The sequence below is a fragment of the Rhodnius prolixus genome, unplaced genomic scaffold (genome assembly GCF_049639745.1).
Source record: "Rhodnius prolixus isolate KJV_2025 unplaced genomic scaffold, Rpr scaffold_35, whole genome shotgun sequence".
In the NCBI taxonomy this organism is placed as follows: domain Eukaryota; kingdom Metazoa; phylum Arthropoda; class Insecta; order Hemiptera; family Reduviidae; genus Rhodnius; species Rhodnius prolixus.
In genome coordinates, this window is record NW_027411629.1 from 656,428 (window position 1) to 671,963 (window position 15,536).

Consider the following 15,536-nt stretch of genomic DNA (forward strand, 5'->3'; position numbering starts at 1 on the left):
AGGCCTACTTTTTGCAATTAATCACAGATTTCTGCATCAATTTTTAACATAACCCTAATTATTGTATACCTTTCGAAAGGTGATTGTATGTAGATGTTTATCATGAATAGTGCACGTTTTTTACATATATAATATTTTTGAGAAAAATGAATTCAAAGTTTTTGGAAAAAATTAGAAACTTGCTGTTTCTTATGTTTGGGCTCAAAGTAAAATACTTAATATTATTATTTTGGAATTCAAATTAGCTTATTTAAAAGGAAATTTAATCTTCTTTCTAATGAGCTTATTAAAATAGCTGTAGCTTTAATAGTTTGAGAAACATAGACAACTTTTTGCTAAAAAGTAGTAAGACCTTGAAAAAACATAAAATTAAAAATATCTAAAAAACGGAGCCGAATCGAGCCATAGTTTATATGGAATTTTTTGTTGCAAATGATGCCTAGAATCGCCTCCCGAAGTTACCGTAGTCTTATGCTGAACACCTTGTATTAAAACTGTCCGGTAGGACAGTTGTATAAGGGTTGACCATCAAAAACTGCACGAAAAAGCGTAACGTTGAAAAACACCCAACTTTGTCAATTTTTTTCTCATTTTCTATAAAAGATAAAATTCCCAAATTTTCTTTAAATCTTACTCCAAACCCTCCTTCACAACTGTAATTTTTTTGCAACCACCCAGATCTAATAGGTTTCGAGAAAAAAGTTGCCGAAAATGAGCAAAAACCGCTTTTTCAAAAAATGTTCTTGTTCTTGTTCTTCTTGTTGTTCTTGTTGTTACCTTTTTTGTAAACAACGTAGCGCCTAAACGCGTGAACCGATTTTCATGAATGAGGTGTCATTCGATTCAATATTTTATGTAGATGTGCCTTTTGTGGGTCCCGACGCTGTACATCGAATGGGAGAGGAGTTAGCCCCCTTTATGTAAGGCCCCCTCCAAAATTATTATTACTAATTACTCTGTAAATCTTGGCCCGATTTTGATAAAATTTGGTAGGATGATAGGGTTAGGGCTCCCCTACGTAACATTAAAGCGGCGATCAGCTCTTACACTTGTTAAGGGGAAGTATAGCAATCGTTTCAAATTATCGACACGTGAACCGATTTTTATGAATGAAGTGTCATTCGAATCGAAATTTTATACAGATTTGCACTTTAAAAGTCTCGGCACCGTGCCTCATAAGGAGGGGAGTTTGCCCCACCCAAATAAGGCCCTTTCTAAAACTATTATTACCAATATTTCTATAACGCTTAGTCCGATTTTGATAAAATTCAGCTCGAATAAGTGGTTAAAGCTCCTCTACGTTGCTGATTCTCTTGCTCCTACTAAGAGGAAGTACTGCAATCGTTTAAATTATCAATGAGTGAACCGATTTAAATCAATGAATTGTTCGATTAAAAAATCTTTGCCTCTTTGCCTTTTAGGGAGAAGTACTGCAATCCTAGTTTATTTTTCTTACTCCTCTTAAAAGGAAGTACTTAAATCGCAGTTTAATTTTGCTATTTACGTACAAATACCTTCCTATGTTATTCAAAACGCTTTCTCAAAAAAATTGTTATTGAGGATGGTTTGGGAGCCGCAACTACAATCATTTTTTAAAAAGATCTCTCCAGTGGTAGTTAACACCTTATCAGGTTATAATGATAGAATAGCATATTCCAAATTTTAAAAAAATCTGTAAAGTAGATATGTAACTTTGTAAAATAGGCAAAAAGGAAAATCTATCCAAAAGGTACAAAAATCTCCTTAACAAAAACTTACAGTTTAAAATGTTAAGTATAAGGGTTGATTAAACGCCAAAAGGTACACAAATCAGTGAGTACCCAACATTTCAATAATACTTCATTAATAGTTAAGTAATTCTACTGCATTAATTTTCATTAATAAGTTATTTTTTAGAATTTATTAGATATCACAGACCCTTATGCTGGCCACTTCATTTATATTATTTTTTTGTTATAATTATGATAAATCACATATACGTACATGCATGTTAAAGTAAAGATAAAGTTAGAGTAGGCTACTGTCTTGAATTCGTCTTACCGAAATATTCGTGAGCACAAATAACACACAGTTAATAACAAGTAGATTATTAAACAATAATTATTCATTTCTCTATTGTAATTTAATTTAGTCCCCCTAATTTTACTTATAGTAAAATACTGGAATAATTAGCTGTTCTAAATATATGCATATCTTATTTACTTTGTATTACATATATACAACATTGTGGGAAGAACACCTAGATGGAGAATGTAATTGAAGAAAACTATCCTTAACAAAAACTTACAGTTTAAAATGTTAAGTATAAGGGTTGATTAAACGCCAAAAGGTACACAAATCAGCGAGTACCCAACATTTCATTAATACTTCACTAATAGTTAAGTAATTCTACTGCATTAATTTTCATTAATAAGTTATTTTTTAGAATTTATTAGATATCACAGACCCTTATGCTGGCCATTTTCGTCTACAAAATATATGTTCAAGTAGCACTGTAGATTGACTGTAATATCTAGTTATCTATAATAATGAAACTATTAATTACAGGTTAAAAAGAAAAACCTTATAAAAAATAAAAAAGAATTATGAGGCTAAAAAATTCAAAACTTTTTTTTATAAAAAACTTACACCAATGATTTTGTTTATTTTATTTATTTATTTTTAAATAAAAATCGTCGGTTTAAGTTCATTCTTCGATTAAAGTAATTGTTATTTTATGAAGGAGTCAAACGTTTATAATAATAGGTAATAATTATCTGGCTTTATCGCAAATAATATAGTTTTCTTCAATTACATTCTCAATCTAGGTATTCATCCCACGATGTTGTACGAGTATATATGTAATATAAAGTAAATAAGATATGCATATTTTTAGGGCAGCTAATTATTCCAGGATTTTACTATAAGTAAAATTAGGGGGACTAAATTAAATTACAATTGAGAAATGAATAATTGTTGTAGAATAATCTACTTGTTATTAACTGTGTGTTATTTGTGCTCACGAATATTTCGGTAAGACGAATTCAAGACAGTAGCCTACTCTAACTTTGTCTTTTTCTACTTTAACATGCATGTACGTATATGTGATTTATCATAATTATAACAAAAAAATATTATGAATGAAGTGGCCAGCATAAGGGTCTGTGATATCTAATAAATTCTAAAAAATAACTTATTAATGAAAATTAATGCAGTAGAATTACTTAACTATTAATGAAGTATTAATGAAATGTTGGGTACTCGCTGATTTGTGTACCTTTTGGCGTTTAATCAACCCTTATACTTAACATTTTAAACTGTAAGTTTTTGTTAAGGAGATTTTTGTACCTTTTGGATAGATTTTCCTTTTTGTTTATTTTACAAAGTTACATATCTTCTTTTCAGATTTTTTTAAAATTTGGAATAAACAATTCTATCATTATAATCTGATAAGGTGTTAAGTCGAAACCGTAACTACCAATGGAGAGATCTTTTTAAAGAATGATTATAGTTGCGTTCCCCCAAACCATCCTCAATAACAATTTTTTTAAAAAAGCGTTTTGAATAACATAGGAAGGTATTTGTACGTAAATAGCAAAATTAAACTGCGATTTCAGTACTTCCTTTTAAGAGGAGTAAGAAAAATAAACTACGATTGCAGTACTTCTTCCTAAAAGGCAAAGAGGCAAAGATCTTTTAATCGAACGACAATTCATTGATTTAAATCGGTTCACTCATTGATAATTTAAATGATTGCAGTACTTCCTCTTAGTAGGTGCAAGAGCATCAGCAACGTAGAGGAGCTTTAACCACTTATTCGAGCTGAATTTTATCAAAATCGGACTAAGTGTTATAGAAATATTGGTAATATAGTTTTAGAAAGGGCCTTATTTGGGTGGGGCAAACTCCCCTTCTTATGAGGCACGGCGTCGAGACTTTTAAAGTGCAAATCTGTACAAAATTTCGATTCGAATGACCCTTCATTCGTGCAAATCGTTTCACGTGTCGATAATTTGCAACGATTGCTATACTTCCCCTTAACAAGTGTAAGAGCAGATCGTCGCTTTATTGTTACGTAGGGGAGCCCTAACCCTATCATCCTACCAAATTTTATCAAAATCGGACCAAGATTTACAGAGTAATTAGTAATAATAATTTTGGAGGGGGCCTTACATAAAGGGGGCTAACTCCTCTTCCATTCAATGTACAGGATCGAGACCCCCAAAAGGCACATCTACATAAAATTCCGAATCGAATGACACCTCATTCATGAAAATCGGTTCACGCGTTTAGGCGCTACGTTGTTTACAAAAAAGGTAACAAGAAGAAGAAGAAGAAGAAGAAGAAGAACAACAACAACAAGAACAAGAACATTTTTTGAAAAAGCCGTTTTTGCTCATTTTTGGCAACTTTTTTCTCGAAACCTATTAGATATGGGTTGTTGCAAAAAAATTACAGTTATAAAGGAGGGTTTGCCAGATAATTTAAAGAAAATTTGGGAATTTTATCTTTTATAGAAAAAGAGAAAAAAATTGTCAAAGTTGGGTGTTTTTCAACGTTACGCTTTTTCGTGCAGTTTTTGATGATCAACCCTTATACAACTGTCCTACCGGACAGTTTTAATAACCTGATAAGATGGTAAGTCGGAACCGTAACTAGAGAGATCTTTTTAAAGAATGATTATCGTTAAGGTCCCCCAAACCATCCTCAGTAACAACTTTTTTTGAAAAAGCGTTTTGAATAAAATAGGAAGGTATTTGTGCGTAAATAGCAAAATTAAACTGCGATTTCATTACTTCCTTTTAAGAGGAGTAAGAAAAATAAACTGCGATTGCAGTACTTCTAGGCAAAGAGGCAAAGATTTTTTAATCGAACGACAATTCATTGATTTAAATCGGTTCACTCATTGATAATTTAAACGATTGCAGTACTTCCTCTTAGTAGGTGCAAGAGCATCAGCAATGTAGAGGAGCTTTAACCACTTATTCGAGCTGAATTTTATCAAAATCGGACTAAGCGTTATAGAAATATTGGTAATAATAGTTTTAGAAAGGGCCTTATTTGGGTGGGGCAAACTCCCCTCCTTATGAGGCACGGCGTCGAGACCTTTATAGTGCAAATCTGTACAAAATTTCGATTCGAATGACATTTCATTCATGAAAATCGGTTCACGTGTCGATAATTTGAAACGATTCCTATACTTCCCCTTAACAAGTGTAAGAGCTGATTGCCGCTTTAATGTTACGTAGGGGAGCCCTAACCCTATCATCCTACCAAATTTTATCAAAATCGGGCTAAGATTTACAGAGTAATTAGTAATAATAATTTTGGAGGGGGCCTTACATAAAGGGGGCTAACTCCTCTCCCATTCGATGTACAGGATCGAGACCCTCAAAAGGCACATCTACATAAAATTCCGAATCGAATGACACCTCATTCATGAAAATCGGTTCACGCGTTTAGGCGCTACGTTGTTTACAAAAAAGGTAACAAGAAGAAGAAGAACAACAACAACAACAACAACAACAACAACAAGAACAAGAACAAGAACATTTTTTGAAAAAGCCGTTTTTGCTCATTTTCAGCAACTTTTTTCTCGAAACCTATTAGATCTGGGTGGTTGCAAAAAAATTACAGCTATAAAGGAGGGTTTGCCCTATATTTTAAAGAAAATTTGGGAATTTTATCTTTTATAGAAAAAGAGAAAAAAATTGTCAAAGTTGGGTGTTTTTCAACGTTACGCTTTTTCGTGCAGTTTTTGACGATCAACCCTTATACAACTGTCCTACCGGACAGTTTTAATATTATTTGCGATAAAGCCAGATAATTATTACCTATTATTATAAACGTTTGACTACTACATAAAATAACAATTACTTTAATCGAAGAATGAACTTAAACCGACGATTTTTATTTAAGAAATAAAAATAAATAAATAAAATAAACAAAATCATTGATGTAAGTTGGTGTAAGCATTTTTTTAAACAAGGTTTTGAATTTTTTAGCCTCATATTTTTATTTTATTTTTTATAACGTTTTTCTTTTTAACCTGTAATTAATAGTTTGATTATTATAAATAACTAGATATTACAGTCAATCTACAGTGCTACTTGAACATATATTTTGTAGACGAAAATGGCCAGCATAAGGGTCTGTGATATCTAATAAATTCTAAAAAATAACTTATTAATGAAAATTAATGCAGTAGAATTACTTAACTATTAATGAAGTATTATTGAAATGTTGGGTACTCGCTGATTTGTGTACCTTTTGGCGTTTAATCAACCCTTATACTTAACATTTTAAACTGTAAGTTTTTGTTAAGGAGATATGGATATCTATCTATTGGAAAATCTACCGATATAATTAATGTGCAACTTGAATGTAAGAGAAAGGTAGGTGCCAGGTTAGTTTCCAAATACATCACACAATGGTGGAATTTAAGGGATAATTAAAAACTTTTTTAATAATGTATTTAAACCGAACCTCTGTCTTATCATACATTGTTGCACCCCAAACCTGGGCCCCATAACAAATAATCACTTACGACACAGCGTTGTAACTCTAAATTTTAGACTGCAGAGACATGAGGAAGTACACGTAAAGTAAGTGTAAGCCTGAAAATACGGATAAAAATTAATGTAACAAAATAATAAAATAAAAATCAAAGCTCGCCCACGAGAGGCCTATAGTGCGCCAGGGGCTCGATTTCGAGGAAAAATAATATTCCACATGCGTAAAGTAAAACAAAATATATAAGAATATAAAAACATTAAAATTGCAGTACTTATTTACAACTCTTTTGGGGTATTATTTCTTTTACTTTCAGTTTGTGCTTGAATCATCTTATGAAAAGATCCATGTGATTTTGAAACTTAATGCAGATTTTATAGGGGTGAGTAAAAAAAAAAAATGACCGTTTCAAGGATTAAAATGATTTTTTTTTTCTTACACCAAATTTCTTCTAACTTTCGAAGTACAGTCCATTATGTTCTATGGTTAGTTGCCTTCTAGAAGCCAGCTGTTCGATTCCCTGCCGGTACCACTCTTTAAGTTTCGACTTCAAAAAGTCTTCTACTCCAAATTTTAACTCTTCCAAGGCCTGCAATGTTTTCCCCTTTAAGAAAATAAGCCATTGCTCTGAAAAAATAAAAGTCCGAAGGCGCAAGATCAGGGCCATCGCATCCATACCCTGGTGAGGTAGCAGTTCGATGGCATCCATTTCAGCAAGTTTTTGCTTCGTGTGTCGAGAAGTGTTCGGCCGGGCGTTGTCCTGCAGCAGCAAAACATTCTTCCTATCCTTAACAAAAACTTACAGTTTAAAATGTTAAGTATAAGGGTTGATTAAACGCCAAAAGGTACACAAATCAGCGAGTACCCAACATTTCATTAATACTTCATTAATAGTTAAGTAATTCTACTGCATTAATTTTCATTAATAAGTTATTTTTTAGAATTTATTAGATGTCACAGACCCTTATGCTGGCCATTTTCGTCTACAAAATATATGTTCAAGTGGCACTTTAGATTGACTGTAATATCTAGTTATTTATAATAATCAAACTATTAATTACAGGTTAAAAAGAAAAACGTTATAAAAAATAAAAACAAATTATGAGGCTAAAAAATTAAAAACTTTTTTTTATAAAAAAAAAAGTAATATGTAATATAAAGTAAATAAGATATGCATATTTTTAAGACAGCTAATTATTCCAGTATTTTATACTATAAGTAAAATTAGGGGGACTAAATTAAATTGCAATTGAGAAATGAATAATTGTTGTTGAATAATCTACTTGTTATTAACTGTGTGATATTTGTGCTCACGAATATTTCGGTAAGACGAATTCAAGACAGTAGCCTACTCTAACTTTGTCTTTTTCTACTTTAACATGCATGTACGTATGTGTGATTTATCATAAATATAACAAAAAAATATTATAAATGAAGTGGCCAGCATAAGGGTCTGTGACATCTAATAAATTCTAAAAAATAACTTATTAATGAAAATTAATGCAGTAGAATTACTTAACTATTAATGAAGTATTAATGAAATGTTGGGTACTCGCTGATTTGTGTACCTTTTGGCGTTTAATCAACCCTTATACTTAACATTTTAAACTGTAAGTTTTTGTTAAGGAGATTTTTGTACCTTTTGGATAGATTTTCCTTTTTGTCTATTTTGTAATCTTTACAGATTTTTTTAAAATTTGGAATAAGCAATTCTATCATTATAATCTGGTAAGGTGTTAAGTCGAAACCGTAACTACCACTGGAGAGATCTTTTTAAAGAATGATTATAGTTGCGTTCCCCCAAACCATCTTCAATAACTGTTTTTCTGAAAAAGCGTTTTGAATAACATAGGAAGGTATTTGTACGTAAATAGCAAAATTAAACTACGATTTCAGTACTTCCTTTTAAGAGGAGTAAGAAAAATAAACTACGATTGCAGTACTTCTCCCTAAAAGGCAAAGAGGCAAAGATTTTTTAATCGAACGACAATTCATTGATTTAAATCGGTTCACTCATTGATAATTTAAACGATTGCAGTACTTCCTCTTAGTAGGTGCAAGAGCATCAGCAACGTAGAGGAGCTTTAACCACTTATTCGAGCTGAATTTTATCAAAATCGGACTAAGCTTTATAGAAATATTGGTAATAATAGTTTTAGAAAGGGCCTTACTTGGGTGGGACAAACTCCCCTCCTTATGAGGCACGGCGTCGAGACTTTTAAAGTGCAAATCTGTACAAAATTTCGATTCGAATGACACTTCATTCATGAAAATCGGTTCACGTGTCGATAATTTGAAACGATTGCTATACTTCCCCTTAAGAAGTGTAAGAGCTGATCGCCGCTTTAATGTTACGTAGGGGAGCCCTAACCCTATCATCCTACCAAATTTTATCAAAATCGGGCCAAGATTTACAGAGTAATTAGTAATCATAATTTTGGAGGGGGCCTTACATAAAGGGGGTTAACTCCCTCTTCCATTCGATGTACAGCGTCGAGACCCCCAAAAGGCACATCTACATACAATTCCGAATCGAATGACATCTCATTCATGAAAATCGGTTCGCGCGTTTAGGTGCTACGTTGTTTACAAAAAAGGTAACAAGAACCCAAATAACCAAACCATTCGAGAAGTTGTCAATTTGTTCAACTATTTATTGCCAATTGCATTTGCTGTTGGCGTTGATTGTTTGTATTGAGCAGTCCAATTTATTCTGTAAAACTTCTCTCCAATTCTTAAGTGAGTTTTTGTTCTATCAAACGCATTATTTGCATGAATAGATTCTCTTCATAAACCGAACAAACCAAAATAATAGAATAGAAAAAGTTAATTAGTTTTACTAGTCCTCTAAAAAATAAAATTCTAGTCTAATAGTGAATCTTTCGTATTATAGAACTATGAGGTCGTCTTCAATTTTAATCTGGTCCTAAGTACATTCAAATTGTCACTTCGCCAGCTTCTTGGCTAAGAATATCCCTCATCAATTAATCGTAAAAAGAGAATTTCCTGAGATAATGAAGATAGTCCATTTTTTAATTGTGAGGTGAGGAATTACCATTTTTTTTAAACTTAAGCATCTAAACTAAACCGATAAACATTCTGACTGTGAAAGGAAGGCAATGTGTAGATTGTACAACCAGCTGGTGCTTATAATTGCCAAGTACAAAATAGTGCTCACCTAATGTAGAGCTCTCATTGCTGGACTTCACGGTGCCTTTATCACAACAAGACAAGTTGAGGTCGATGCCGTACTGTGTGACCAGTTTCCTACGCAGGTACATCCCTAGCACTACTAGCACCACCAAACACACAGAAGCCAGTCCAACCACCAGTTCTCTTGATTCGTCTCCTAGAATTATAGTGGCACTTTTATTAGTTATCAAACATTTAACTGGGGTGTGCCCCATACTCTTTACCAATTAAAGTTCGCATATATCAAGTAAATGCATTGGTTACAAATAAGGTAAGCAGTATTCATTACGGCTACAAAAAAGGCTTTGCTAAAAATTCTACTGTTTGTCAAGCTATGGCCGCTCTTTCAGCAGTCTTCGAAGGATCACAACATACTATGAATGCTATGATAAAGTATCGTTTAAAAAAAGTGGCTGCTACGTGCGAACGCCGATTATTAACATGTTTGAACATTTTCCATTAACCTAATAACTTTATTTCCATTTTTCTGTAATTATTATCAATTATTTCCTTAAAGAACCAAATTTTCTGGTTAATCTTTGTTAATAAAACTGTGTCTCAGTATAACTCTTTACTATTTTAAGAAGCTAAGAGTTTACAATCTAAGATAATTAGGTATGTTTGGTTCAATATTGGCTGTATAAACGCTCTTGTGAATGAAAGAACTCATCTACTGAGTACATCAGAAGTAAAGACAACTAAAGTAAATACGACTTGTTGAAACTGTCAAGTGAATATGAAGCTAGAAACAGTGATGTTTTTCATAATAAACCTTTGACGATTGAGAATGTTGCGTCAGTCATCAAATCAGCCTAGGCAAATACAAAGTGGTCACCAAGGCAGAAAACACAGAAAGAAAATCATAAATTTTTTTTTTTCAGGACAACAGCGAAATAAATTGTATTAAATAATGACATCCCAGTTTAAAGATTTACATATTGTTTGCTATAAAATCAAAGGTTTGAATTCTTTATATAATTTTGATTCTAATCAATATATTTGAAATCAATATATTACATTTGATGTAATATGTTTATTAGAAACTTAACGCCGCAATGATAAGGTGTTAATTTACCGCAATTTCTTTGTTATTATTCTGCATTTAACTGTTTAATCTACTGTAGTTTACTAAGACCAGATATAAATGAGTGAGTAGTAACTCTCCGATAAGAAACCAAGCTTAGGGAACTTACAATCAGTCTCCGCACGTAGCTTTCTAATAGGACCACCTAACGACAGACGAGAGAGTCTCGCTGTTACTGGTAGACAAATATTAGTCCAACAAAACCGGATGATTACTGGGACGATCGTAGGCATCTTCACATATCACTCATTGCAGACTGAAAAAACGTAAGCACCGCATGGTAGTCAATATGAAGGTCTAATGTGGGTACTTCAGCTCTCCAAAGGAGATAATATCAGCCCTTAGTTATATTAAAGATTTTTTAACCAGAACTCCTCAATTCAAAACAGACGTATGTGTGAGTGACATTATACGACATGTTGATTCTAGTAGCTAAGGAGTTGTGGTTAATCCCCACAGAACTATACTGATCTAAGGCTTGTTAAGGTGGTCGGTCAGAAACCTAAGACTTGTAGTGTCATGAAAACAGACAAGTAGGCATAACACAGCTATTAAAATTGTAAAAGAAAAAAAACATGTATACAATACAACCTAAGCCAGCCTGTATTACTTCGTGACTTTTCGTTCTTCAGCTATTACCGGAATAAAGACAGCTATCAGGGAATACATCTGTGTTACATTAAAGCGAACATCAATCACAACCAATTATGTATGTTTTAAATGTGCTTAACATCTATGTGAAAAACACCCTCCACAGAAAACACGCTAGAGACAGTCAAATTTTTAGACTTCGCGTCTGCAGCAATCTAAATTAAACAGACTGCCAAATAAATTTGAAGTACGTGCTCTATGCACCACTTCGATAAGAGTAAAAAGAAAATACCATTAAACAGTAGTGCCATCATGTTGTTACGGTCGCCAAAGTAATATATCCAGTAGTCTGAATGTGGATCCAGGCTGGAAACTCTGATATCTTCATAGAGACCACTTTCATGTCACCATCTTAAAACAAAGACAAACTAGCTTACACTTATAATTTCACTTTAAATGTCTTGCTTCTATCAATGTAGAGTGTTATTAAGATCGGAAAGTAAATTTACAACTGAAGAAAAGTGAGAAGGGAATCTGAACTACATGCATACATAATATTGACACTGTCAAGGAATACGGAGGCGAATACCACAAATAGAAAACACCGTATAGCGCAGGTCCTGTGTGCCTTCTTCAACTAATAATCCCTCAGTAAAATTTAAAACTATTAAAAATTAAGATAAATTGAATCAAAAGTAGCAGATTCTGATATAAATTCTGATATAAAACTTGCTAATTTATTTTTCGTTGTGGTGAAGAGAAATGTTGCGCCCCTCGCTAGTTTGTGAATTTTTTTTACATGAAGTGAGGAAAAAAAACCTGGTGAGAACACACGAATTTCTCCCACTTCAGTTACGACTCTGTTATACATTTTTCCAAACACCGAATTTTTTGTATATTTAACCATTTCTAGATTTTTAATACTACGCATTAATTAATTAATCACATAAGAATTCGTGCAGTTGTCGTAGAAGGAGTAGAAGTGGTGGTAATCACGAGTGTCTTATGAAGATTAGAAAGGCGGAAATTTGGTTTTAATGCACCTACGATTTACTCTTACTTTTATTTTCAAGTTTCAAAAACTATATTTGAATCATGTTTAATTCTTACAAACATTGTACTCTTATTCATCGTTATTGGTGAGTGATTCATTAATCCAACAGGAAAAATATTGGCAATTTCAGACATGATGTAATTGAAATTAAAATCATTACGAATGAAATTGACGATATACTTTCTTCGTAGTTCACACCTTGCAAACTCTTTTTCTATTACTTTATACCCTCTGTTTCTATATTCAAGTTATATTTATGTATATAATTTTCCTTTGCAATTTTCTTGAGCTCATATTAGAGGTCCATCTCCAACTGTATACCTTCATTGGTTAAACAAGTTGTATAAATAAATAAAATAAAAATAAAATAATTTTTATTAGATTTATAATTTTTACTTTTATTAGACATAGACTGACTTGAGAAAATTGTTGGCAGGAACCATGGCTGTTAAGTCCATACACGACGCGGACCTGACGGGGAACTCAATGCATGTCCTGTGTCTTTCTTCCTACTTTCGCCACAGCCACCTGTTGAAGTGGTGAATTACTTGTTGACAAGGTGGCGCAAACAATTTTAAATTCAAACTTGTCATCAGGAATTTAACCAATTCAAATAAACCAAATGGCGCGAATACGGCTGTTTTTAGTTTTTCGTCTTCGGCTAGTGGTGTTGGTGATAGCGATTTTTGAAAAGATAGTTTCTCCTAAGATGAGGTGAAAATCTACGACTCTAGGTACAGGATATCTTTCCGGTATAGTCTTCTCATTAAGGCGGCGGTAGTTTCCACACAGTCGGAAGGAACACCCTTTAATCCTAACTTGTAGAGATCTTATCGATTGTGAATTTTATGGTCCATTTTCCAACATATCTCTTGGGAGGAGATGGAACCTCTAGTTCGTTGAGAGCCACTAGGAAGAGCTAGTATAAGTCGGAAGTCTAGACTTGGCCAGGGGCAGACAGAAATGGCTAGATTATACTGTAAGCTTCTGAGGTCTCCAGAACATTCCACGACTGAATAAAAACCAAGAGAGCTGCTCCAGCGAGTCAGTCCAGTGCAGTGCGGTCCAGTAGTCAGTGTTTGAGTAGTTTTTATGGTGAATTTATGTAGTAAGTGTGTAACAGTGAACTGTAGTGACTTTAGTGAATTAATTCAGTAAATAGTTATGTTATTTGCTATGCTGCGTAATAAATCGGGTTGTAGCAAGTTTAGCGTGTTTTATCATTTACGAACCTGCTTATTAACTAGTGGCTGTCACTAGTTGTAATTGTGGTTTTCAAATAGAGAGAAAACTTGACATTTGCTGTCTCACTTACTCGTTTAGCGGTTTTATCCCACTTCTGACACCAAATTAGAGAGAAAATATTACATTTGGTGTCAGAAGTGGGATAATGATGTAAGGTCCAGTCATTCTACAACTTCACAATCAGATCTTCACTTCTTGCGGACTGGCTTATACAACCAATGCTTGTGGCAGACTCCAGAACATTCCGAGACTGTATAAAAGCCAAGTGAGCGGCTCCAGCGATCCTATTAATTGACGTTAATCAGTTCACGCGTAGATAATTTGAACGATTGCAGTACTTCCACTTTACAGCTAGTAGGTGATAAACTAGTAGGTGTAAGAGCATGATGACACTTTAGAGTCACGTAATGAAGTTGTAACCATTTCTCCGTGCTAAATTTTAGCAAAATCGGATTTAGCGTTGTAGAAAGATTAGTAATAATAGTTTAAAAGATGGCCTGACCTGCGTGGGCAAACTCCTCTACTAAAGATACACAGCCGCGAGACCTATAAAAGTGCAAATCTACATCACTTTTTGAACCAAAAACACTTCATTGAAGAAAATAGGTTCACGAAACGATAATTTCAAATGATTGCTAAACTTCCCCTTAGTAGGTATTAGAGCAGAACGTCGTTCTAATGGTAGGTAGAGCAGCCATAACCCTTTCATCCAGCCAAATTTTACCAAAATCGGGTTAAGATTTACTGAGTTATTAGTAATAATTTTGAGGGGGCCTCACATACATGGAGCTAACTCCTCTCCCATTCGATGTTTTGATGTACAGCGTCGTAACCTCCAAAAGGCTCATCTAAATAAAATTCAGAATCGAATGACACCTCATTCATGAAAATCGGTTCGCGCGTTTAGGCACTACGTTGTTTACAAAAAAGGTAACAAAAAGGAGAAGAAGATTTTCTGAAATGCCATTTCTACTCATTTTCAGAAACATAATTCTCGTAATCTATGTTGTTGCAAAAAAAAAAATACAGTTATAAAGGAGGATTCACCCTATATTTTAAAGAAAATTTGGGAATTTTATCTTTCATAGGAAAAGAGAAAAAAATTGTCAAAGTTGGGTTTTTCCTACCGGACAGTTTTAATCACAAAATGGTGGAATTTAAGGGCAAATTAAAAACTCTTTTTAACATATTTAAACAGAACCTCTATCTTATCCATACATTTATGCACCCCAAACCTGGGCCCCATAACAAATAATCGCTCTTGAGAAAGCGTCGTATATCTAAATTTAGACTGCAGAGGCATTAATTCTAATCAATCTAATTATTGCAGTTAATTTCATTAAAAGAATGCAAACTTTTCTTTTATATTTTTCTATTTGTAATGCTCTTCTAGTGGCGACCAAATGTTAAGATTATTCCCAGATACTTGTACTGGTTTACCACCTTAATCCTTTCATTTCCAAACCACCAAACATCGTTGTCGGTGGCCTTCATTCCTTCCTAAATACTAATATTTGTTTTTTTACTCTTAATGAGGTTCACTTTTAAATTCCAAGCAGCACAGTGTATCTTAAATAATTTTATCAAGCTTTGCAATGACACTGCTTGAGGAAAGCAGAACGAGGTCGTCTGCGTGGGCTAGCAGCTTCATTCCAGTGTTGTTTATTAAAAAGCCTCCGTTAATGTATTAACATCTGCTAGAAACAGGGAGAACAAAAGAGGAGACAACAGGCAACCCTGCTTCAGTTCCACATTAGTCTTAAAACTCTCTGAAAGAGCAGTTTGACACCATATAGAGGCGGTATTTCCGTATAATAGCCTCTTAAAGTGTTGAGCACTTTTGCTGACATTCCCAACGAGGAAAAGTTGTAAAACAAA

At 33.4% G+C, this 15,536-nt stretch overlaps 1 protein-coding gene across 1 annotated transcript in view; it reads right to left on the minus strand.

Moving 5' to 3' along the window:
• Positions 1-11,821, minus strand: part of Syt14 (Synaptotagmin 14) — a 31,841-nt gene extending 20,020 nt beyond the window's left edge. Inside the window, exons 1-2 of the mRNA XM_074139555.1 lie at positions 11,652-11,821; positions 9,671-9,841 (exon numbers count right to left, since the gene is read on the minus strand). Coding sequence (XP_073995656.1) covers positions 9,671-9,841; positions 11,652-11,673 — 193 coding nt within the window. The 5' untranslated portion in view covers positions 11,674-11,821. The remainder of the gene's footprint in view (positions 1-9,670; positions 9,842-11,651) is intronic.
• Between the last annotated feature and the right edge of the window lie 3,715 nt (positions 11,822-15,536).